The sequence below is a fragment of the Lynx rufus genome, unplaced genomic scaffold (assembly GCF_022079265.1).
Source record: "Lynx rufus isolate CCGP_SWC_20201006 ecotype Redwood Valley unplaced genomic scaffold, mLynRuf1.p SCAF_10, whole genome shotgun sequence".
NCBI classification, from domain to species: domain Eukaryota; kingdom Metazoa; phylum Chordata; class Mammalia; order Carnivora; family Felidae; genus Lynx; species Lynx rufus.
Window position 1 is genome coordinate 81,390,936 of NW_025814824.1, and position 23,375 is coordinate 81,414,310.

The 23,375-nt window shown below is 41.9% G+C and overlaps 1 protein-coding gene across 1 annotated transcript; it reads right to left on the reverse strand.

The window, feature by feature from the left end:
- Positions 1 to 212: 212 nt before the first annotated feature.
- Positions 213 to 21,600, reverse strand: RBM18 (RNA binding motif protein 18). The gene is made up of 6 exons (XM_047069011.1): positions 21,489 to 21,600; positions 18,493 to 18,621; positions 10,904 to 11,030; positions 7,595 to 7,681; positions 5,810 to 5,895; positions 213 to 2,253 (listed from the first exon to the last, which is right to left on the reverse strand). Exons 2-6 carry the CDS (start codon positions 18,603 to 18,605, stop codon positions 2,094 to 2,096), a joined length of 573 nt encoding a protein of 190 aa, XP_046924967.1. The 5' UTR covers positions 18,606 to 18,621; positions 21,489 to 21,600; the 3' UTR covers positions 213 to 2,093.
- Positions 21,601 to 23,375: the final 1,775 nt, after the last annotated feature.

The window sequence follows — 23,375 nt, forward strand, 5'->3', positions numbered from 1 at the left end:
TCTCCTCATCTCTAACAACAGAAGTAAGGGAGGCATACGGGTGGAGAGAATGGTCTTTGAGGTTCACCTCTAGCCAGAACCTTCTGCTGGAGAGAAGGCACTTAGAAAACACACCCTACCTGGACACCCTGGCCCAAGGCTCGCAGGGAAACGAGCCTACCAGAAAACTGTAGTCTTTATGCTAGAAAATAAACAAGAGACACAGCCACGCAGACACTGTCTTGCATTTATTCACACAGAGGAATTAAGAATCCGTACAAATAATGAACATTGCTTTAAATACAAATAAATAGCTCTGGTTTCTAAAGGAAACAACTCTAGAATAATTCAAAGTTATGTATTTTCTAAGTTCCTATTAAAAATAGACTATTTTGCATTAAGTAAGTCCTACTCCACCATAACCCTTTGAGGACGTTAAGGATAAAATGGTGAATTCTGTAATCTAAGAAGTCACCAGAAAAATGGGAGATGATGGTCCCACCTCTCTGAACTATCCCCCAAATGGAAGGAGAGTTACTTGCATCGCAGACAGAGCTAATAAATGCAGAAAGTATTTAATATCTAAAGATATCTAAAAAGATTGACCTTGGGGAAGGCGATGAGAGTTTTCTCTGAACCAGTTCTATGAACTTTGAAACCTCACTATGCTCAAGATTTGGTTCAAGTGTCATAAACTCACCTATACTCACAGGAAGACTTGAATTCCTAGAATGAAAGCTTCCTCTTGCTAGGGCCGAGGATGGTAATGCATCTGTCATCACTAGGGATTAAGACCATTTACCTGGTAAAGATGCAAAGGTGCCGCCCAATGCAACAGTCCCATCAACCCGGCACCAAGAGGACCAAAACCGCTGACAGAAACACACTCCCAGATCCATTCGTTTATTTTTCTCTCTCCGTTGTTGCATTTAAAATACTCAAACTGGGAAAACCTACCCGAGCCAGAGAGTATGTTTTACAAAGGAAGAATCATTTTAAAGTCATGCGGTCTTTCCAGCCTTTAAGAACGACACAAATCATGAGCTCATTGCAATCTTGGTGCCAGAGCAGGGCCTGCTCTGCGGACTTCCTGCGTCCACCGCGTGTCCCCTCCTCACCCGGCACAAGACAGTTCAATTTCTCCTACTCAGACCCCTACATAATTATTAATAAATAGTATCCTTGACAGAGATCGATATAGCAATGTTTAGATTTTCAGAGAAAGTTTGCTTTCCTATTTAGACTGACCATGATACAATTCCAAATAGAACATACTCATGCTATAAAAAACAATCTCATGCAATATGCGCAATTGTAAAAGTCCCACGTTAATAACAACATTTGGCATGTAGAAGGCAGAATTATTTAGATTTTTAAAAAATGATCACTCAAGAGTCAAAGCTGGGTTTCCGAACAGAACTTCGTTGTGGTATCAAATGCTGGATCTGATTCTACGGTTTTGTTGACGCGAACAACTTAAAGATGCACACCGTGTTTTCCTAACAAGATTTTGAAACAAGAACCATAATTCTTAAACAGATTACCACAACTTTTGTTCAAAGAATCGGCTCCCTTTTGCCAAGAACTTTTTCTTTTTTAGTCTAGTTGGAGGGATGGATTTCCATAATAAATTCTGGAACAACGGTTCTCAACATGATTCAGAGTTTCTCACTTCCCTCCCTCTCTCTTACTTTTTCTTTATCTTGTAAGGACGTTTGAGCATAGAAAAATGCTCCACTTTTTTTTTCTTCAAAAAGATGGATGTTAATAGATTCAGTTTCCGGATTTAAATGGTATTTTTTATGTCTGCCTTTCTCCCTGGCATACTATATAATGTTTCTGGAGTTACAAATCCAAACACACCAGCCAACTAGAGCATCCCAATGTTCCAATCACAATTTTGGATACAATCCTATTTATTCTGGATGACGCTCAATTCCACACATACGTCAGGGAAGAAACATCCATGAGAACATCCAAAAATGTTACGCTACCAAACATTAACAGTGATTGTGCTCTGTTGGGTAGTACCATTCACATCTACAAAGTACAAAGGCAGAGGATTTCAGGTGTGAAGACCAATTGGCTTTTGCTGCTACAATAATTCATAACCATCATCTTCGAGATTTCCAAGCTGTTCTAGAATAAGGAGTAGTCCTTTTTTTATCTGGAGGCTTAAAGTAGGAATAAACAGGTGCTGCTGGATACTCTGCGTCAGGATTTTCTGCCATCATTTTCAGCTTGGCTTCAATGGCTTTTATCTTAGCAGTGACACTGGAAAAAGGACAGCAGAGGATCAGAGCGGGCCTGAGTGCATTCTGAAAATACTCGCGTACTTTATCTTCCTTGTGTCTTTTTTGGCGGATCAGAGAAGCAACAAGATACTCAAATATGAATATGCGAATATTTCACATAAAACACACACACAATAACATTTTAAGAAAAAGATCAGGGCTGCCTCGGTGGCTTAGTCAGTTGAGTGTCCAACGATTTTGGCTCAAGTCACGCGTGATCTCGTGGTTTGTGAGTTCAAGCTGTGCGATGGGGCTCTACGCTGACAGTGTGGAGCCTGCTTGGGATTCTCTCCCCAATCCCCACCCCTCCTTCCCTCACACGCACTGTCTCTCTCAAAATAAAGAAATAAACATTAAAAAACAAAAACAGAAACAGAAACGATCAAACCTGAACCATCTATTAAATTTTTACCAAAAACCTAGACACTGTTAGGAGTACATCACATATGGCTACATTTAATCTTCAGACACACACACTGTTTGACACTGTAGGGCCTGGCAGATAGTAGGCACTCAGATAATTCATAGAGAAATTGAAAGCAGGGTCTTGTATGAATGAATAAACAAAATGTGGTATTAGATCACATTTTGGAATATTATTCAGCTTTTAAAAGGAAGGGAATTCTGACATAATGCCACAACATGGATGAACCACGAGGACATTATGCTAAGTGAAATAAGCTTGTCATAAAAAGACAAATATGGGATGATTACACTTGTATAAGGTACTTAGACTAATCAAAATCAGAGGCAGAAAGTGGCACGGTGGTTTCCAGGAGCTTGGGGGAGGTGGGAATGGGAAGTTATTACTTGATGGATATAGGGTTTCAGTTCTACAAGATGAAAAGAATTATGGGGAATGATGGTGGTAATGGTTGTACAACACTACAAATGTATTTAGAATCACTGAATTGTACACTTCAAATGGTTTAGATGGTGGGGTGCCTGGGTGGTGCAGTCAGTTAAGTGTCTGACCCTTGGTTTCAGCTCAGGTTATGATCTCATGGTTTGTGAGTTCAAGCCCTGCAGCTCCGGCCTGGGATTCTCTTTCTCCCTTTCTCCCTCTCTCTCTGTCCCTCCTCTGCTGTCTCTCAAAATAAATAAACTTAAAAAAAAAAAAAAAAAAAGTAGACCAAGACTAGGTCAAATAGAGTTTAAAAAAAAAAATGGTTAAGATGGTAAATGCTATTTTATATGCCTTTCACCATGGTTAAAAAAAAAAAAAATGGAAAAAAAATTCGTGTAAGATCGAAAACATTATAAGGTGGGTTATACTCATTTTGCAGATGAAAAAACTGAGGCACAGAAAGGTTAACTTGCCCAATATTCTTTAGCTAGTAAGCAGTAGAGATTTGAACACAAGGATTCAAGAGCCCATGCTATTAACTACCACATTGTACCATTTTTTGAATCACTGAGTAATAATGGAAGAAACACCTTGGAACACCTTGGAAATCCTACAAAATCTCTTTTTACTAATAAATGTGTGTTTATAAATTCAATCATTTATGGAGTTACAATGAGCCAGGCACTGTGCCCAGAGTTTTACTGATATTGTTTCTAATCCTTGTGATAACATCCATGTTTTATAGATAAAGAAATGCAGGGAGGTAGTAACTTGCCCAGGGGTCACACAGCTAACAGACTGCACGGCCAGGATTCAAACCCAGTTTGTTATCACCCAAACCCCTGCTCCTTCCTCTCCATCAGGTTGGGAGCTGCACAGCCCTGTATCAGAGAGAAGGCGTTGAGGAGACACTGCCCACGTTGGGAGGAATTCTCTTTGATGGAGGTCATTGCCATCCCTGGACCAGAATGCAAAGCACTCAGGCAGTGGATATTCTATGACCCCTGGTTTCCTTTCCATTTGCAAAGCGGTCAGTGATCTATAGGCAGGGAGACAGAAACCTGGAAGGGGATGTATACAATGGTCTTTCAGAAATCCTCAAAAAGTGTACATCTGCTCCTATATACTCATAACTTTACATGGTCAATGTAAAATTAAAACCCTAGGTTACAATAAAAAAGAACACCAAGGTATTACCAAGATGCATTCCAGCACCTTCTCCTCTCCATTAGTGGGATAGCCAGCTGTTTGTTCAGTAGGAGTCACCAAAAAGCAACCTTCTCTAATTAGGTATAGATGTTAATAGAAAGATGTAAGCTGAGGTCCACTGGATAACAAAATAAATGGAAAACACTAGGCTGTTTAGTATAGACGCAAACACTGAAAATAAAATTAAAGACATGTTCATTGTAACAGAGGACAGCAGACATTAATGCAGTGGTCTCCTCCCAACAGGAGTTAGATTTATAAAAACCTCCATGAAAACTGAGTTGTGATCATGGAGATTCAAACTTTATGGGGAAAATGGCATAGTGGATAGGGTTCCCAGTGAACCTACAAGAGTCATCATACTTTTTCTTTTTTTTTTTTAATTTCTGGGAGCACAAAATAGTAAAAGAGGACAAAATTAAGAAATATCAATTATATTAACTATTATATTTAATATTTGTCATCGACATATTAAATATATTACATTAAATGTTATAATATAAAAAATATAATTTACCAAATATTAAGTATTAAATATCTTAAGTGTAGTAATATTGTAAATATATAAAGCAATGACATTAAATTAGTAACTATAAAATTAATTTACTGAATTTTGAAGTCCAGTAGACCTAGCTTTGACTCTGGAATCTGTTATTTGCTACCTGTGCCATCTTGACCAAGATATTTTACCTTGCTGAGTGTCAGTTTCCTCCGAAATAAAATGAGTGTTACAGTATTTTTACCGGCATTTTTATAATTAAGTGACATATGGCATGTGAAGTGTTCAGCACAGTGCCTGCTTTATAGTAAACTCAATAAATCCTGGCTATTGTTATTGTTAAAATTTCTCCCCAGGCTATAATGCAGGGGAAAAAAAACAACAAAAAAAACCCAAACAACAAAAACCCTCTACTTCTGCTCAACCATCCACTTAACTTCCCCTTTCTCCACCCAACTCTTCATTCCTTCTGTTTTGAATTAACTCCAAAGAAGTAACTGACAGTTTGTGCACACTAGAACCAACACAGCTACAGTCGCTGAAGTGGCCCAGAGAATGAACGAGCTGCACACTAACACTCTGCAGAAAGGAATTCACGGCTGGGGAGGAATTAGCATACGTATAATGACAAAGCCAGCAAGACTCAAGCCCTCATTAAAATGCTTGTTTTCAGCTTAAGGACTGTCTGACCGTGCCTGCGTATTCCTGCGCCAAGCACAATGGCTGGTACGCGGCAGGTATATGCAGCTGTTTTTGAGTGAATGAATTCTGTAAGTCCGTGATCTTGGGGGTAGGGAGGGAGAGGCTATTACGCGTTCTAGAGATTAACTGAACACGTCTCTCAAAATGTCAGAAGTTGACAGGTTCTATTACAAACTAAGAGTCTAAAGGTCCACTGAAGTACGAATGAAGGCTTGGAACGAAGCAGTGGCTCACGCTCTCGAATTCTCGTTTGTGTCCTTCTATTGCACCCCATCTTACCTCAGGTTAGACTGAGTGGGCTCAGTGCTGGAGGACGGCTCAAGACTGATAGGAAGGATCTTATCATTCTTGTTATGATCATATCTCTGAAAGAAAAAGGGAAATCACTTCACTTGAACAAAAACCAGCCCTTTACTATAGTGCATAAGTTCAAAAACTCCAACCCCATCAGTGTACCGTTGGAATATTTCTAGACAATCTTCGGACTGCTTTACATTTAGAACCTATGCAAAACTCCACACAGGTTTGGCCTAAAAGCTACAAATTTAGAAAAAGAAGTTTAAAAGAAGCTTCCTATCTAGCCACTAGTCTGCCTTTATTTGGTAGGGAAAGAACTTCAACTTTCAAATTCACAGATGGTACAAATACACAATAGGAGTCCCCTCTTACATCCTCTTACAGTATTTATTTTGCTTTATTCAAAACACTTTAAAATTTTGCTAGATTTCTGCCAAGTACCAAGCATAACATTCAACTCTCAACAGGTCTGAGTGGAGAAGAAAAGTAGCATTAAAAGCTTCCAGCCACGGATACAGAAAACATCCTATAGCAAAAGAACAGTTTAATTTGATGTCAGATAATTATACACCCTTGTAAAAAGTAAATTAAATATTAAAGAGCAATCAGGCCCTCTGGTCAAAGACTTATAGGAGAAGAGAACTGCAAGGCACAGAGATTCTTAAACGAAAGATGGGAACAGAGGATGATTTCTCTTGCGTGTCTTTTCAATGAGACACAGAATGAGAAAATGACAGCCAGTCTGGCAAATGAGACTTGATTTTCTTTTGAGTAAAAAAGCATTTGGTAATTCTCCCCGTTGTTTCTATGTTTAAGGCAATGTGTCCTAGAAATTGAGAAGGCTCTGTGATTACCTGAGATACTCAGAAGGATACAAAGTGTTGGAGCTCTGTTTTTCAGTCTGGACACCCAGCTCCAAAGTTTAATTTCTGTGACTCTTTACTGGGAAGCTTGATGGGTAGGGGGCCTCTGATCAAAAGCCGTGCTCCTATAGCTAAAGACTGGAGCGCTAATTTTAACCGCTACGGATCTTGTTGCAGGCAGGTCTGTAAACACCCCACCACAAAGGAAGCAACTCAACTCTTGGGATTGCTCTGGTCCACATCCTTCTCTACCTTTGTGGCAGGTAACACAGAATGCCATTCCTTTTTTTCTTTTCTTTTTTTTTTTTTAATGGTAATTATCTTTTCCAGTGCATTTTTCCAAGAGACCAACTATAAAGATGAACAAGGCCATTTGCCACTTCTAGGGCCTTGGAGACAATGCAGACCCTGCGAAGTCCCACAAATAACTCTCAAACTCTCTGGAGTGATGAGATGCCAGGAATTTAAGCACTCATACAAACTACCCATTTCTCAAGCATTTAGGATAAACATATTCAAACTCTCCACAGAATGGAGAGGCTGGGAACAGTCTAATAATGCCTAAAGCAACTAATTTTAAAAATAAATGCATTTTTTCCTCCAAAGAACAACCCCCACCAAAAACATGATAGAGGTCTGAGTATACACATCAGCCACATGGAAAAATCAATCAAAAACAGAATCTGTGGGTATGTGGAGAGAAACAATGAAGGAACTTAATCCCTCCTGAGATGTTTCTCAAAAGAAAAATCTGGCAACACACATGGTAAGTACAAGTAGGAGACCAAAGTATGCCTGCTCCAGATGTGAAGAGGCTGGGATGCAAACGGGTAAGTGGACAACGGTCTTTTGGAAAACTCCTTAGGGTGAGCTTGGTGTGGTCTTTCTAGCCCAGCAGGCTTACCTTGACTTGAGCATGTGCCCATCGCACCACCAGCTTCTTAGACAGAGCCAGCTTGCCATTGAGACACTGGATGGCTTGTTCCGCTTCCTGTGCAGGAAAGGGACAGATGTTAGTCAAAAATTCATGTGCCTCAAAGGGCCTCACCAGCTTTGAAGGCTGTGATTCCAACCGGACTGCTTCTGATAAACAACTGGCAAAGGATTTACAATTTAAATAAATTAAAAAAAAAAAAAAAGGCACGATAGCAGAAAGGGTGTGAGTTTTATAAAGTTGGTCAAACAGAAACGCCAATCCTGGCTCTGCCAATTACTGGCAGTGGGATAGCTGGCAGGTCCCTCCCTTAAGCTCTGTGAATATTAGCTTCTTCATCTCTAAAACATGGACACTACTACTTGTTCCTCACTGGTTGGAGGGAGGAGGAAGAGTGCATGTAAACAAAGCATGGAGCACGTGGTAAGCACTCAACCACTGTTAGCGCGTTGTTCTTATCAGGGGATACCTTTCTATACACTTCTGTCTGCGAGGACCCACTGTGCTAGAAAATCTACCGGAACTATACCCCAGACGAGGGCTTACACTCCCTGGATCCAAAGTGAGAAACAGTAATGGCTTCAAAGGATACGGGAGTGAAGGAAACTAGGCCGGAAAAAGCAGGAGTGAGTCAAAGAGCCTGTGAGCAAGGTATCTGTGTGAGCCAATCTATGCACCTGGTTTTGGGAGCCAAAAGTTCCCTGACCCTTTCCCCATCAGATACGGGAGGAACAAGGTTAAAAGGAATTCCTGAAGCTGGATTAAGAGTCACTCTAGGACATTCCCAGGAAGCCTGGTCGTACTTTTCCATCCTGCCAAACCTTCTCTGCCCCATTTGTATCCCTGAGGCATTCAGCCAAGTGTAACCCACATCTACCAGGGGGTGAAGAAGCTCTTAAGGAACCGGAGCAGGAACAAGAGTGGATCTGACACTGCAGTGTAATACCACCAGGCATTCCAGTCTGGTTTTACTGGTGATTCTCTTGTTCCTCCAGAGCTCGCCAGCATGACAGTCAACAAACACCTGAGTGTTCACTATGTGTCAGCCATTGGACAGTCACTGACATCCTTGCTTACCAGTTAGAGAGACAGATAAGAGACATTTTATTCTCCTTTTTAGTTTCATCTAGGGAATTAGAATTCACATGGCATTCTCTATTAATTCTGCAGCATCGGCAGTAGTAAGGAGATAAATGTTTTAAAAATGCCAGCAAGGAGATAAATGTTTTAAAAAATTTTTCCTATCTTTGTATGTCATTTCAAAGTTTGTGTATTCAACAATATTAAATGCCAACTGTATTTTCCTATGTACCCTCATCTATTCTCTCAACTTCCTGTAAGCAAAGGAGGGTATTTTTAATCCCCATTTTTAAATGAAAACTGAGCCAAAAGAGGTCAAGAGACTTGCCCAAAGTTCATAAATAAAAGAGCCAGCAATAGAAGCTAGGCTTTGTAATTTGTAGTCCAGTGTTTTAAAACCACCATCTATCCCCACCATGACCACTGATTTTAATTGTCTGTAAGAATGCTCACCACACTCTATCATTAAGGAAGAATAAAGTATTTAAAAATGCTAACCATACGCAGCATTTTTTTCACTTCCCTCATTTAGAATAGCAATGTATCTCTTAGTGTCTGTCTCATTTGCAAAAGTTAGAGGAGATGGAAAGCACCCCCAGCACCGATAAGGACAAATGACACTCTCATATAGTCTCAGAGCATACGGATACATCATTGCTTGAAGGCAACTGGCAGTCGTATCAAGAAAAAATATGCATGGCCTTTGTTGATAGCATTCAGTTTCCATGTATACAGTAAACGTGAAAATAACTAGAGGTATGAAGATATTCACTAGCATACTGTTTACACTTGTGAATCACTGGGGACAACCTAAACAGCTAATAACTGGGGATTAGTCAAATAACTTACCATACACTCCTACGATGAGATACTGTGTGGTCATCAAAAATGATGTTGAGTTACATACAACAAAATATATAAACATTAAAGATCTACATCAGTGAATTTTTTTTTTTAATTTTTTTTTAACGTTTATTTATTTTTGAGACAGAAAGAGACAGAGAGCATGAACGGGTGAGGGTCACAGAGAGAGGGAGACACAGAATCTGAAACAGGCTCCAGGCTCTGAGCTGTCAGCACAGAGTCCGATGCGGGGCTCGAACCCACGGACCGTGAGATCATGACCTGAGCCGAAGTCGGACGCTTAACCGACCGAGCCACCCAGGCACCCCTACATCAGTGAATTTTTACATATAAACAGCCACACTGGTGAAACCACAGTATCATGATACAGAATGTTTTCTGGATGTGTAGTAGAGGACAGAAAATTTTTAATAGACTTTGAGCGGTAAACAGGACGATATGACCTTATTTGAGTGCTCTAAGCTCTATATGTGTGTATGCATGTGTGAATGTAATGAAAGAAGAGACTAGAAAGATCTAAATAGTAACAAGAAAACTAAATATTAACCAGACTAAATATTAACAAGAATTATTTCTGGGTACTGGGCTGATAAGGGAAGTCACGTCATCTATATTTTCATCTGTAATTAATATGTACTACTTTTATAACAAGAAAAACATCCAAATACAGTATTATTGAAACAATAACCAGGCAATGTCCTTTCATATGGCTACTAAAGTTATAGAGAATACTAACCAGTATCTCTATATTTAATAACGTTCAAATTCTATTTCTTTATCAAGCCATGTCCACTTAAAGGATACAATTTTACTGCAAGAAGATACATGGTGTATATCATGGTTGAAGCTGAATGCTCTCTTCCTCCATATATATTCAAATCTGTACGCATTTGTTCTGAGACACTGAGAAGAAGGGTACATTTTTAAGAAATCAAAATAAAAGAGTTTGTGGGTGGCTCACCACACAGAGGGAGGGCTTCTGCACCACGGGGCAAAACTATTGAAAGAAAAGGAGGCTTTGTTGGCCTGCCACTAAAGGAACAAACAAACCAGAACAGGGAGGAGGATGTCCATGTGCTTAATGTGGGCACCCCAAAGCATCTGGTCAGAAAAGTAGGTCAGCCGCCTCAGACCGCGAGCCTGGGGAGGGTCGATTTTGAAAGCCGTTCACCCGTTCGTTTACCAAGGGTCTCCTTTAGGACTCAGGGCGAGGCACAGAGGGGTGAGTCCAACACGGCTCTTGCCCACAAGGCACCGTGACTTGTGCTCGGGGAGAGAGGACTAAGTAAGGAGGAGAGTATGGGAAGCACCGTGAAAGGGGAGAGGTTTCATTACCTGCTTAGTTTCGAAGTTGACAAAACAGTACCCTCGAGGCTGTCCCTCCAAAGCACCGGACTTGTGAAAGAGGAAGTCAAACTGCTTCACTGTGCCAAACTTCTGGAGGAGCTTGAGGAGGTGGTATCTGTAGAGAAAGGACAGCCCATGAGTACACTGGGAACTTGGATGGACACTCTGGCCGAAGTGGGAGATAAAAGCAGGAGATGATTTACCCCAGGATAAAATCTTGCCCCCCCCCCCCCGCCCCCCTGCCTTCTCCCAAACTGCTGCGTTAGTTTATTTGGCAAACAGACTTGTTTGCCTCTATTTGGAATGGGAACTAGAATTGTCATGGCTAAGTGTCTGTCCAGCACAAAAATACCAAACAAAAAACCACACCTAACAAACAGCTGTCTGGCCCAGAAGCACCATTTGTTTTTCTTTTGGAGAAAAGCTCAAAAATAGTGTCAATCTATTTATTTTTAATCTCTTGGCAATGAACTAGCATTTGTGAATAACTACAACTCCATCAGGACACATACCCACACTCCAAAAGCCAAAGCCTACCTTATCTCAAAAATAAATAAAGTAACACACATTCACACAAACAAAAAAACAACTTTGGAAGACTTCTGTAATAGATTCCATAATTAATCATTAGCCCTGAATTGCACTCGTGAGAAACTCTGCCAAAAACCAAACCACAGCTAGCGGCACTTCCATACATGCCTGTGAGTTTCAATCCCTGACGTGACTGAACGTTAGGGACAAGGTGGAACCACAGTGTGACCGAGGCTGGTCTCATACAGGGCAGGAGAACCTGGCCAGTTCTATAAATCACCCAGCTGTGGATAACTAATCAACCTCAGTTGTTTTCACACAGTTTATACCTTGGAGCACGGCCGATTAAAGAGTATTGATGGCCCAGGAAGACATTTTTTCCTGGTAGGAGGTTCACCCCAAGCTCTTGCTTGCCATTGTGCCCCTTATCCTCTTCTTAGATTCCTTTCTCTAACACTTATTTGGTTTCTATAGAGCTTTTAAGTTATTCAAACAGATGTGGCCTTAACAGGTTGCTGTAGCCAATCTCAATTCCGACTTCCTGTCATCTGATGTAAGGGTGAGACAAACCAACAGCTCTCCCGTTTCCTTTTCCTTTGGCCTTCCTCCTGGCATCCTCCACACTATTCAAATGGAGTCAAGGCTTTCTCTAAACAATGCTGTCCCTGTGATACTAAAAAGGTATCAGCCCACATGCTAAATCTGTTATTACTGGGAATTCTACCCCACAGGGAGTCAGTAGAGCTGTCGTTACAGCCACATTTATATTCACATTGTTTTCTAGGAGAAACTCATCAAGATTTTACTCTTGAGTAACAATCTCCTTTGGGAGGCAGAAAGATACGAAGGGGATCATAAGCTCTACATACTAAATTTGATACTAATGTACATCAACAAGCAAGCCCATTATCCTGGATCAGGTGCCTGACACAATGGAGCAAGAAAGACATAATACAGGTCTTGCACTGGGGCAGGATGCAAGGATCCCAAGGCATACTGTGAACATTAATCTGGTCTTTAGACCTGCTTTGAAAGGGAAAGCAATTGTAACTCCCTAGTTTCCAAATTCTCAGCTCCCATCAGGAGACCTCAACTGCTAGGGAGGATGTAGGCGTGGATTCTCCAGAGGAAAAGGGAGACACCTCAAGTACAGATTTCTGGTTTTACTTGATTTTTGAGTAGGGGTACAACAAGGGTGAGCCTCTCAAATGTGCAGACAGATATGGGCTGGAAGAGTCTCCCCTGGGTCTTTTTTTTTTTTTTTAACTTAGTTTTTATTTTTTTAAGTAATCTCTATGCCCAGTGTAGGGCTCAGACTCGCAACCCCAAGATCAAGAGTCTCATGCTCCACCGACTGAGCCAGCCAAGCACCCTTCCCCTGAGTCTTTAACTCACAGCTGCATCTTCCACTTAATATACTCATTCAAACCTCAACACTGTGCCAGTTGCCATGAATGGTGGGTCAAACCCGTTTTTCTAAAAAACAATCTAAGGGCTGCTGTGGGCCGGTCATCTTTTCATCAGCTCCATTCTGCTTAAAAGCAGGAAGGTAAGGCGATCGGCATTTCCTAGGAAATGAATTTTAATTTACTCAGAAAAAAAAAAAAAAGCCAACAGATTACTCTTTGAAAAGCTAACAAATACGTTCTGCCCGAGAAGTGCGACCTTAAGATTCCAGGAACATCTGCTTAGGTCTGTGTCTTTCAACTTCTCCAGGATTTCTTTCCTTGTTTGATAATTTCTTGAAATTATCGGAACACCGAAACAAAAGGAATGAAATGTTTACTATTTTGCTTCCTGGAGATGGGGACTGTGAGCTCTGATAGTGAAAAAAAGCCTGAAGAGTCTTGCTTTCACATCTGCAAGCACTTTCACGTGCTGCTGAAGTATGGGAGGGCTCACGACTCATCAGAGCCTTGCTTCACTTCATGAAATGTGGGGCCCTGCAACTTTCAGGAGCTAGTACACCAGTCCCAACATATTTCTGCAACTTAGTGTTTTCTGTAATGGTCTTGAAAATGGCCTTCCTGCCTAGTGGCACAGAAGTAATTAGTCTACACAAATGTTAAAATAGACACCTAGACACCTACTACTTGTCAAAGACCGTAGTAGGCACTTGAACCATCCAGATGAATACAACCAGGTCCTGGCCTTCAAGGACCTCACATTCTGGTTAGAAGACAGAGATATGCAATCAAAAAATTGCAAAATGCTATGATACTTGCACATAGACGTATGTACATGAGCACACAAAGAGGCCCAACTGTGCAGGAACATGGTGGTTACTGAATATTATGTGCAAAGAAATAAAGGCGAAAGGGAATCTGCTTCATTGGAAGAGAGTAAGAGTAGGGCAGTTAAGAGATGAGCTGAAAGGCAGGCAGGGGACAGACTGTGAAGGATGTTGGTGTTCTTAGTGAGGGAATTTTAATTTGATGCTGTAGGCAATGGGAAGCCAATGAAATGATATTTAAGACTGTTTTAAATGCATAATTTGTTTTAGAGAAAATTTTCTTTAAAACTTATAGAAATTACTATTTGCTGGGTCTTTATGTTCTATGCTATTAAATAGTATCACTGTGTTTCAAATTTAAGTAGCAAACAGTAAAGGCTGATTCGTGCAAACCAAGGCATTAAAAGAAAAGCATGAATCATGAAGGAAAAACAAGAATTAGCTGAGAAACACAGGTTTCTTTAGGGTTAAACACACATTCATGCGTGTACTCCCCTCTCGCATTCCAGTTCACCTCTGAAAGTCGGCCTCAGAAGGACACTTCCACCTGGATGGCTCTCCGCTGCTTTTAAGTTTACTTAGTATAACCCAGAATGACCTCCCCTCCAAACCTGATACCCTTTCCAGCTAGTCCACCAGTCAGTGTGGACATGATTCTCCATTTCTTAGGCAAGAAACATCAGGGTCATCTTGAACTCCTGTTCCCCTTCCATCCATCACGTTCTTCATCTCTCAGACTCACCTAGTGGCTTCCAAGTTCACGGTCTCTACCTGGGTGACAGATTGGCCTAGTTTCTGGCAGTCTTTCCTAGCTAATCTTCGGCATCAGTCTTTGCTCCTCCAACCCACTCTGCATACTGATGTCTCATTTCTCCACTAAAACATCACTTTCATGTTGTCAGCATCCTGCTTAACACCCCCAATAAGTCTCTTCTACAACAAATTCAAACTTCTTGTCTGAGTCAATTTTAAAGACCCTGTATGCATCTGATAGAACTCCATCTATCCCACTGCTGCTTTCACCCTCATTTAGTATTCAACCTTCCTTTAGTCAAAAAGGTCCTCCTGATAGTCTGCTCACACATTCTTTCTTATTTCCACTTACACCTTCCATTTAGAATGCTCCTTCTTGTACAATTTTTGCTGGCTTTGTTTCTTCTCATATTTGTCCTCATGAATTACGTAGTGGCTATTGATTTGACTTTCTATGCAAAACATTTAATATTTGAAAAAGAAAGCCTGGATTAATCCTTTCAGAGGAAACCACAGTGTGGAAAATAGATAATGTCTAAGGACATTATCTTTTTTGGCTTCTCTGTTGCAGGCACTAGCAACGATATTTGGAAGTACTGTTTTTACCCTATGGTTAGACTGGGTCCCACGACAATTTAAAAGAAGTCCTTATATTTTAAAATTTAGAACAGGACACTTTAGGTTATGCTTGTTCAGTTAAATGGACTATTAGAATATCTGAGCAAGGAGCACTAAATTAGGTGATGGGAAATTAGTCCATGGCTAACTATTTCAGTATACTGAGTCACCTCACTTAACTCTTCCTGTCCTATAAAACAGGGAAAATATTATCTTTCTCCTTGCCTCACAAGGTTGTCATGAGCTTAAATAAGAGGAACTAATACAATATTAGAGCCAGAAAAAATGTTCACCCCATTAGTTGAACATTCTCACTTTGTAGGTGAGAAATATGAGGTGTAATGAAGTTGGGAGGAATCAGAATAATGGAACCTGCTACCTCCACAAATCATACGTCATCATTCCCTTAAATCTAAATTCTACGACCTATTTAGTCATACAGATATTCTTGGCAGCTAGCATAGCCAAGAATGCTATGGGGAGTACTGCAACCACAAAGTACTGAACACAAACCAATGTGAAGCAGGATATCAGAGTGCTAGACAGTCAGTTAGCAGTACACATTCCTGAGAGGAGACTGATGGGTGTCCCATGTAACTTGATCAGGACTCAGATTAGTAATAAACACATACACATAAGATGACTCGAATTATCAAAAAAACTGAAAAATTGAGTGGAAAAGTCTTTTTTTTTTTTTAAACTGTCTCTGTTACCATTCATCACAGTAAATATACACTATAAATTGTCTTCTAACAAGAGGTGAGAGGCCATCTGTATAAGAGGGGCATTCAAATCAGTTTATAAGAGATCAGGAAGAGGGATGGTAAAGAGCAGGGGTATGTACAGGAAAGAGATAAGAGTGTGTTGAAAGGGGAAACAGCAGGAACTAGCAGCAATTTGTGGGTGGGGTTTAATTATGAAAACTGGAGGACGCTCTGCAAACTTCTCTCAAGAATCATTAGTTTATTTTTTTTCCTTGTTTAATTTTTTATTAAAGTTTAGTTATTTTGAGAGAGGAGAGAGCGAGCGAGCACATGTGCAAGTTGTGGGGTTTGGGGGGGCAGGGAGAGAGAGAATCCTAAGCAGGCTCCCACTGTCAGTGCAGAGCCTGGCGTGGGGCTAAATCCCACTAACTGTGAGATCATGATCTGAGCCAAGATGGAGTTGGGACGCTCAGCTGACTGAGCCACCCAGTTGCCCCATGAGTCATTAGAAGTTTAAAGATCTAGATTCAAATCCCTTCTGAGATTGAACTATAAGCCAGGCACCCATATTCACGTAAGATACAACACGCAATCCTACAATGCCTGGAAATGACTGTATTTTGATAATTCATGTAGGCCCATCATTACCCACCTTGAGAGGAACAGGATCTAGAAGTTTATGTAACTCAAAAACTTGGAAGGAAATCACACATTTCCATAAGACCTACCTTACTAACATGCTAGGTTTCTTTGCTATAATTAAGTAAATTAAATGAGATAACGCTCAGCGTTTCATGCTAACCACAGCTACGACTGTCATATCTTTAAAAAGAAATTTATTATTATTTAATCAGTGTGTTTGGCAGAGAAAATGTTTTGAGATAAGGAATCCATAGAAGAAAAACAATAGCAGGTGACACAGAAGTGGGGAAGCCACAGGTAGGCCCCGCAAAGCCCTGATCTGAAGCTCAGTCCATGATGTCCACCTTTGGCCTGACATAAAAGGGGCAGAGATACCAGTGGGAAAGTTTTGATTCAATGTTTCTGTTAATGCTCTAACAGAAGAAAACATGGATATACTCTTAACTTCTGACATAAACTGAGGTGGTAGATGCCCATTTGAACTTTCCTATCAAGCAGCAGGACACAATCAGAACAAGAGTCTCGTTACGGTGAGTTGCAGCCAAAACAACGAACAGTGTTTCCGCGTTCCGATTTCCATTCAGAGAAGCAGAGGTGGGAATGGAAACCACTCTGGGGAGCAACCCCTCACAGCCTGGCTTTTAGATGATGGAAACAGCTTCTCTGATCGACACTCATAATTGAGAGGCTGGGCTGATTCACACATTCATTCATCCTCAAAGCCATAAGCCATAAAGGGAACCAAAATAAATGCACAGTCCACAGTCCAGGGCCCCAGTGACCAAAGTAACATAATATGGGGACAACATATGTTAAAGGGCATAATTCCTAGAGGAACCTAAAGTTAATTTCATTTAGCTGATCTGAACTTCAGCAGAATTAAGAACTAAACTTTCTGTTACCATCCTGACCCATTAGTTCACATCCCTTTCCTCTCTCCCAGTCCCAATCCTATATACACCTCCTCTTATCCTAGACTCAAGTAAGCAGGTTCTCTTGTCTCCTCTCACCTCGCCTTTAACACTATTCCACAGGGACTGCCTTTTAGGACTGATGACATATTCCACGCCTGCTTTAAGCACTGATCCCACACAGCTGGATCTATTCACTCCTTACCATCCTGCCACCAACTACAGCCCTGTACCTACTGAACAACTGGGGGAAGGAAACACCTCTTAATTCTCTCCTGCTAAGAAAGTACTTTCCACTATAATGGCCACAATGGAAAGAGTGGGGAGTCAGGACAATTTAATTAGTTGTGTTACCCCGGGCAAGGCACTTCTGTGTTTTGGATCTCAGTTTCCTCTACTGTAGGATAAGAGAACTGGATCCTATCAGAGGTTTTCAAGTGTGCTCCATGGAGTCCTGTAACATGGAGTCCTCTAACTGACTGCCAAAGAAAGGGTGGCAGTTGCCAAAAGGCTTTGGGGGGACCTCTTCCCCACTTTAATCAGCACAGCTCTGAGCTTGTATTTTATAAACAGGTTCTGATTACTTTAAGACAAGGTTCCTCAGATTTAAAAAGTTTGAAAACTGCTTAGTGTGGTACTTGGCACAAATAGGCACTTGGCACACATTAGGCACCATACCATTTAGTGAATGAATGAAAACCAAAGGGGCTGACGTGATTTCTAAGATGCCTTCCAGCTCTGACCTTCTATGGTTCCATGGTTGCTTAACATGAATTACAGCCAAGCGGTACCCTCTGCCTGTTGGTGAAGGTACTGAGACGTCTGCTGGTTCCCTCATTTTGAGAAATAAAAGTATGCTGTGGCTTGATTCTAGAAAATAATGTCCTGTAGTCACTGGGTACAAGGATTCAAATTGGTGAAAAAAAAAAGAACATCTTCGGCAAGTAAGAAAAATGAAGTATATGTTTTAAAGAATACCCACGTCTGTGTTCTTGCAGAACAGTCCAAATATAAGAAAAATGTCAACATAACAGGTTAATAACAAAAGTATGTACCCTTCAAAGGTAATTAAAACATAAATAAAAGGGCGAAAATATATCCTACATCTCTTGAAAATTCTTCTGAACACCACCACTACAAACATCCCAGTTTTGTAGGCAACAAATTAAGATGACTTAGACTCACTCTGTGATCTTGGGGTCCAGGTTGCCAATCCATAGCCGGTGCCCTTCCTGTAGGGAACCCTCTGAAAGGATGGATGCGTTCTCCAGGGGAAGAGTTCTGGTTTCTGCTTCCATCAATCTCTATGAAATACTAAAGAAAACGTGAACATTCAGGCAGGAGAGGAGCAGCAGTGTGTGAACAGGAGACTTCAAATTCAATTCAACAAACATTTATTCAAGGAGGGCAAGCCCTGGGCAGTTCTTCAAAGGCCTCAGTTATTCCACAACCAGGGCCCCAGCACCAGTTCCCTTGGGACAGCTCCTCTGGCAGCCAGAGTGCAAGGGCTTCCATTTAAGGTGAAAGGGGTGTGGTTCTGCGTGCAGACACTAAAGTTTTCCTCTTTTGAAGCCAGAGGCCGACTGGGCGGGAGGCCAAAGTCTTTATTACTACATGATACTCCAGTTCAAAAACTGTCACCCAAAATAAGTCTTGGAAACCACCAGAAAGAGAGTCTTAATGGCACTGAGGGAGATGGGTGGGAAAGTGCAGTTATACGTCTCTTCCTCATGGATGAGGCAATACAGGAAATTTAAAGCTATAGATTTAGGAATCAGAACTGGGTTTGAAAGCAGGCTGTGTGACTTGGTGAATTGCCAGAACATTCTAGGCCTCTGTTCCCTCATATACACTATGAATGGAAATAACAGTTTTTATCTTACAGGGCTGTCGGGAAGACTAAAGATAATGCATGAAAAATCATTAAACACTGCATCAACAACAGTAAGCAATCAATCAATGTTTGCTAGTATCATGTTTAATAGTTTGGAAGAGACTCAGAGAAGAGACTAACTTCCTCCTAAGTCATTCCAGTTGCACGCTTACTAGCTGCGTAACCTTGTGCAAGGTACTTAGCCACTTGTGCCTCAGTTTCCTCATCTGAAAAGAGAATGACCCTTCACAAAAGTTGTGCAGATTCACTGAGTTAACACACTCAAAGCATTAAGAACAATGTATGGCACCTGAGGAGTTTTCAATGAATGTTAGCTTAAATTATCACTAGTCTTCGATCTGGAAAGGACTCATCTCACAACCAAAAAAGGAGGCTGAGGGTTATGATGGAGACAGTAGTGGCAAGAGAAAAAACGCTGGTGTCAGAAGACCTGGTTTCCAATTTTGGCATTTCCATTGGAAGTCACTTCTTTCTAAGCTTGTTTCCTCATCTCTACATATGAAACCTTGCCCTGCTTGTAACTTAAGGGTGCTGAGAAGGCCAAAAATGAGATGACAGATGTAAAGCAAAGCTTTAACAAATATATCATGTGGTAGAGAAAGAAAAAAAGGGCTGGGAAGATGGCAGGCTGTGCCAGACTTTACAACTCCTTGCTCTAGGAAACAGATACTATGTAACCCGAAGTGCCTCAGAGGGTAGTGCTTGTAGGAACGGTCTTAAAAACAGCAAATGATATATACTGATCACTGCCATTACCTCTTATTCATCTCAGCATAGCCCATGAAGTCTGGTACACAGTGGGCGCTAAGTTATTGCTAATAACATGTTTATCCAGCCCCTCACGTGAGGGTATTATTCTACCTTTCCCACTCACGTCTTCAATGTGTTCAACAAAGTGTGACAAGCAACTGCTAACTGCTAAGCCCATGGCTATGTGCTGAAAAAAGAGAAATGAATAAGCTTGTAGTTCTTGCTCTTACCTCCTGAGAGAAAGGTGAAACACACAGAAACAGAATCCTAGGAGTGGAAACAGACCAGGAGAAGCATTCTGTATTCTCTGTGCTTTCCTATCCTCCTATTTTCCTACAGATCATTCATTCATTCCAAAAAGAAAAACTGAGCTTCTATTTCTAGGCATTGTCTAGGACAAAGCAGTGACCAAATAAGCTCTCTGTGCTTGGAATGCTCATGGTTTGGAGGAGGGGCGGGACAACACAAACACAAGATAAATAAACAAGGTATAATTAGCGACAGAGCTGCAAACACAATTTAGCAAGGTGATCTGACATGGAGACTGGGGTTGGACTACTTCAGCATCAGTGGAGAGGGAAGGCCTCTCTAAAAGAGACAACATTTGCGGTGACACTTCAATCACAGGACCTTCTCGGATTATCTCATGTCTGAAAACAGGAATACCCACTACTACTTAATATGACAAAAGGGTAGCATGTTTTAGTGGCAAGAGTGCGGGATATGGGGCCGAAAGATCTGTATTCAAATCCTGGCCTTGGCACCCAGTTATTGTGTGACTTTAGCTAAGTGTCTTTCCAGAAAAGCTTTTCCTAAGAGTAGAGCCATAGCCACCTTTTCTTTCTGTATACTGCTCGTTCAACGTTATTTACTATTCTATTTTCTGTTTCCCTCACCAGAATGTAAGCTCCTGGAGGACCTTCCTATCCTGGACATAGTTCCATTCACAGCATTTAGTACACTGCCTGGTGCTCAATATTAACTGAATGAATGAACGGGGCTCCACTTGGAACCTCATTTTCTTCTTCCTTTCTAGAATGGGCACGATTATCCCTAACTCATGGGTCGTTGAGGGGTTTAAATAAGAGTATCTGTGACAGTTTAGCACTGGGCCTTTTGTAAAAGTGTAGTAAGATCAAGATGTCATGCGACCATTAAAATCTTTTAGGTTTGCAATGGCGACAATCCCCTAGATTAACAGAGTTCACAAAAAACGCTTGTTACATCTATCCTCGCAGTCAAACTGCAGCCGCCTGGAAGGCAAGAATAATCCTACAGGGAATAAAGTCCAGAGAAGCAAAGCCACTTGTCCCTAAAGCTAAGGGTAATGGCAGGGTCAAGCCTGGAACCCCGGCTTCCCGATTCCTGGCCGCGAATTCCCAGATGCAATGGGTCATTTCTCGGATTGTTATTTCCGGGCTAGCGGCGGGACAATCCGGGGCGGGGCCTGAGAAGCCGTCTTGCTAGGGCAGCCTCCTCTACGAGCCCCTCGCGGGGCCGGCGCTCAGGTGCAGGGGCGCCTCGCGGCGGGACTCACCTCGTGGCCTCGGCGTCGTCCCCTCGGCTCATGCCCCAGAAACAGGTTCCGACCCCGCAGCCCGACGGCCCTCCAGGCGCGTCCACCTCAACGTCGCCCGCTGCCAGGCCGTCGGTGACGCGCTACGCCTGCGCCGCCGCGCCGCCCCGTGACGTCATGGCGCCCGCGCCGCCGCCGTCTGCGCGGTCGCGTGTGTCTTTTCCTAGTAGCCTGGGCGATAGCTGGTGAGTGGCCTCTGCACGGCCTCGAGGCGCGCGCTGGATCCGGGTGCCAGAGACCTCTACTCAAGCATCTCTGGGGAACCTGAGGGAGTCTGATCACCGTACCCTGACCGGTTCCATTTGAATCCGGCTTGACCTTTAAGACTGGGGGCGGGACCTGTCGCTTCCGCGAGATTTTCGTGGGGTGGGGGCGGGGCTCGTCCCCTCAGCTACGAACTTCGAGGATGCGGAGGGGAGGGTGCTTATTCAATAGCATCCCCTCCTTTGTAGCCCACTATCTGGCAGGAACATTTAGTGTTCAGAACTATCCCACGGGGGTAGGTATTATTACCCCCCATGATGAGGAAATGGAAGCTCAGAGAAATAACTTTATCAGGGTCATGCGGCTGGTGAGGGATGGAGCTTAAATTACAAAGCCTTAACTTTTAACCATTACTCTGTGCCTTCCCTCAGCAAACAGTTGTCATTTCAGTAGCCGTTGTCTAGTTACAAAGTGTTTCTGCAGCCCTTACCTCATTCGATCGTCCTGGTAACCCTGACAAATAGTACTGTCACCTACATTTTACCTAGGAGATTGAGGTCCAGGGAGTGTGATCTCTCTGAGGTCACATATCTAGGAAGTGCTAGAACCAGGACTCTTTCCCAGGTCTTCTCTAAGTTTGGTGCCTTTTTTCCTTTCACCGCACTCTACTGCATTTTCCAGAATCTTGGAGAGCTTTATAGTTCGAAAGAATGAAAACCTGAACTGACCCTTCATTTTGCAGTTGGCGAAACACAATCTAGGTAGGAGAAGTGGTTTGGTACAAGTCACATGTCACTGGAGAGCTGCCACAAATGCTTTTTGTAATACAGGTGGTTATGAATCTAAAGAGGATTGTTGGCAGGGAGTGATGAGATAGGAATATTGGGATCTGTACCTTCTAGCTCTTAGGCAAAAGTTCTTTCTCTACCTGTTAAAGTGTGTCATCCTCCTTTGGTTACATCAGGAACATGATTCTATACTATAGTCATGATGCTGTGAATAGTCAGATACTATGTAGTCAGTTGCTGCAAATACCTGTGTGTGGCACTGAATTTAGAGAGCATACCCTACTATCTCTATGTGAAAAATCTGGGAGACTAAGAGATGATCGAAGCACTGTTGGGAAGTAGAGCCCAGGACCTTCAATCTGAGGCTTAGAGTCCAGATCTTGCACCGTAATTGTGACCTTGGGCAAGGACTTAATCTTTCTGGACTTTCATTCATGTATGTATTCATCACTCATATTCAGTGTCTTCTGTATTCAGGGACTGTGCTATGCTGGAGGTACAGCAGTGAACAAGAGAACCAGAGATCAGTCTTTGTGGTGGTTATAGTCTCAGGGAGGGATGTAGGCAGTGATCAAATAACTACACAGATATTAGCTGATACTGTTTAAGTGCTATGAAAAAAAGTATAGGGTGTTGATGAAAGTGGGCTACAGGACAATTTGACCGAGTTGGACTGGAGGAGACAGCCAAGAAAGGCATCCTCTCAGAAAGTGATGCTTAAGCTGAAATCTGAAAGAAAAATGAGAGGTAGTTCATTAAAGAGGTGGGGGAAGATCATTCCAAGCAGATTCAACTTCAGCATTATGTTTGAAGACCCAGGAGCAGGAGGAATATTCAAGGAAATGAAAAATCATTT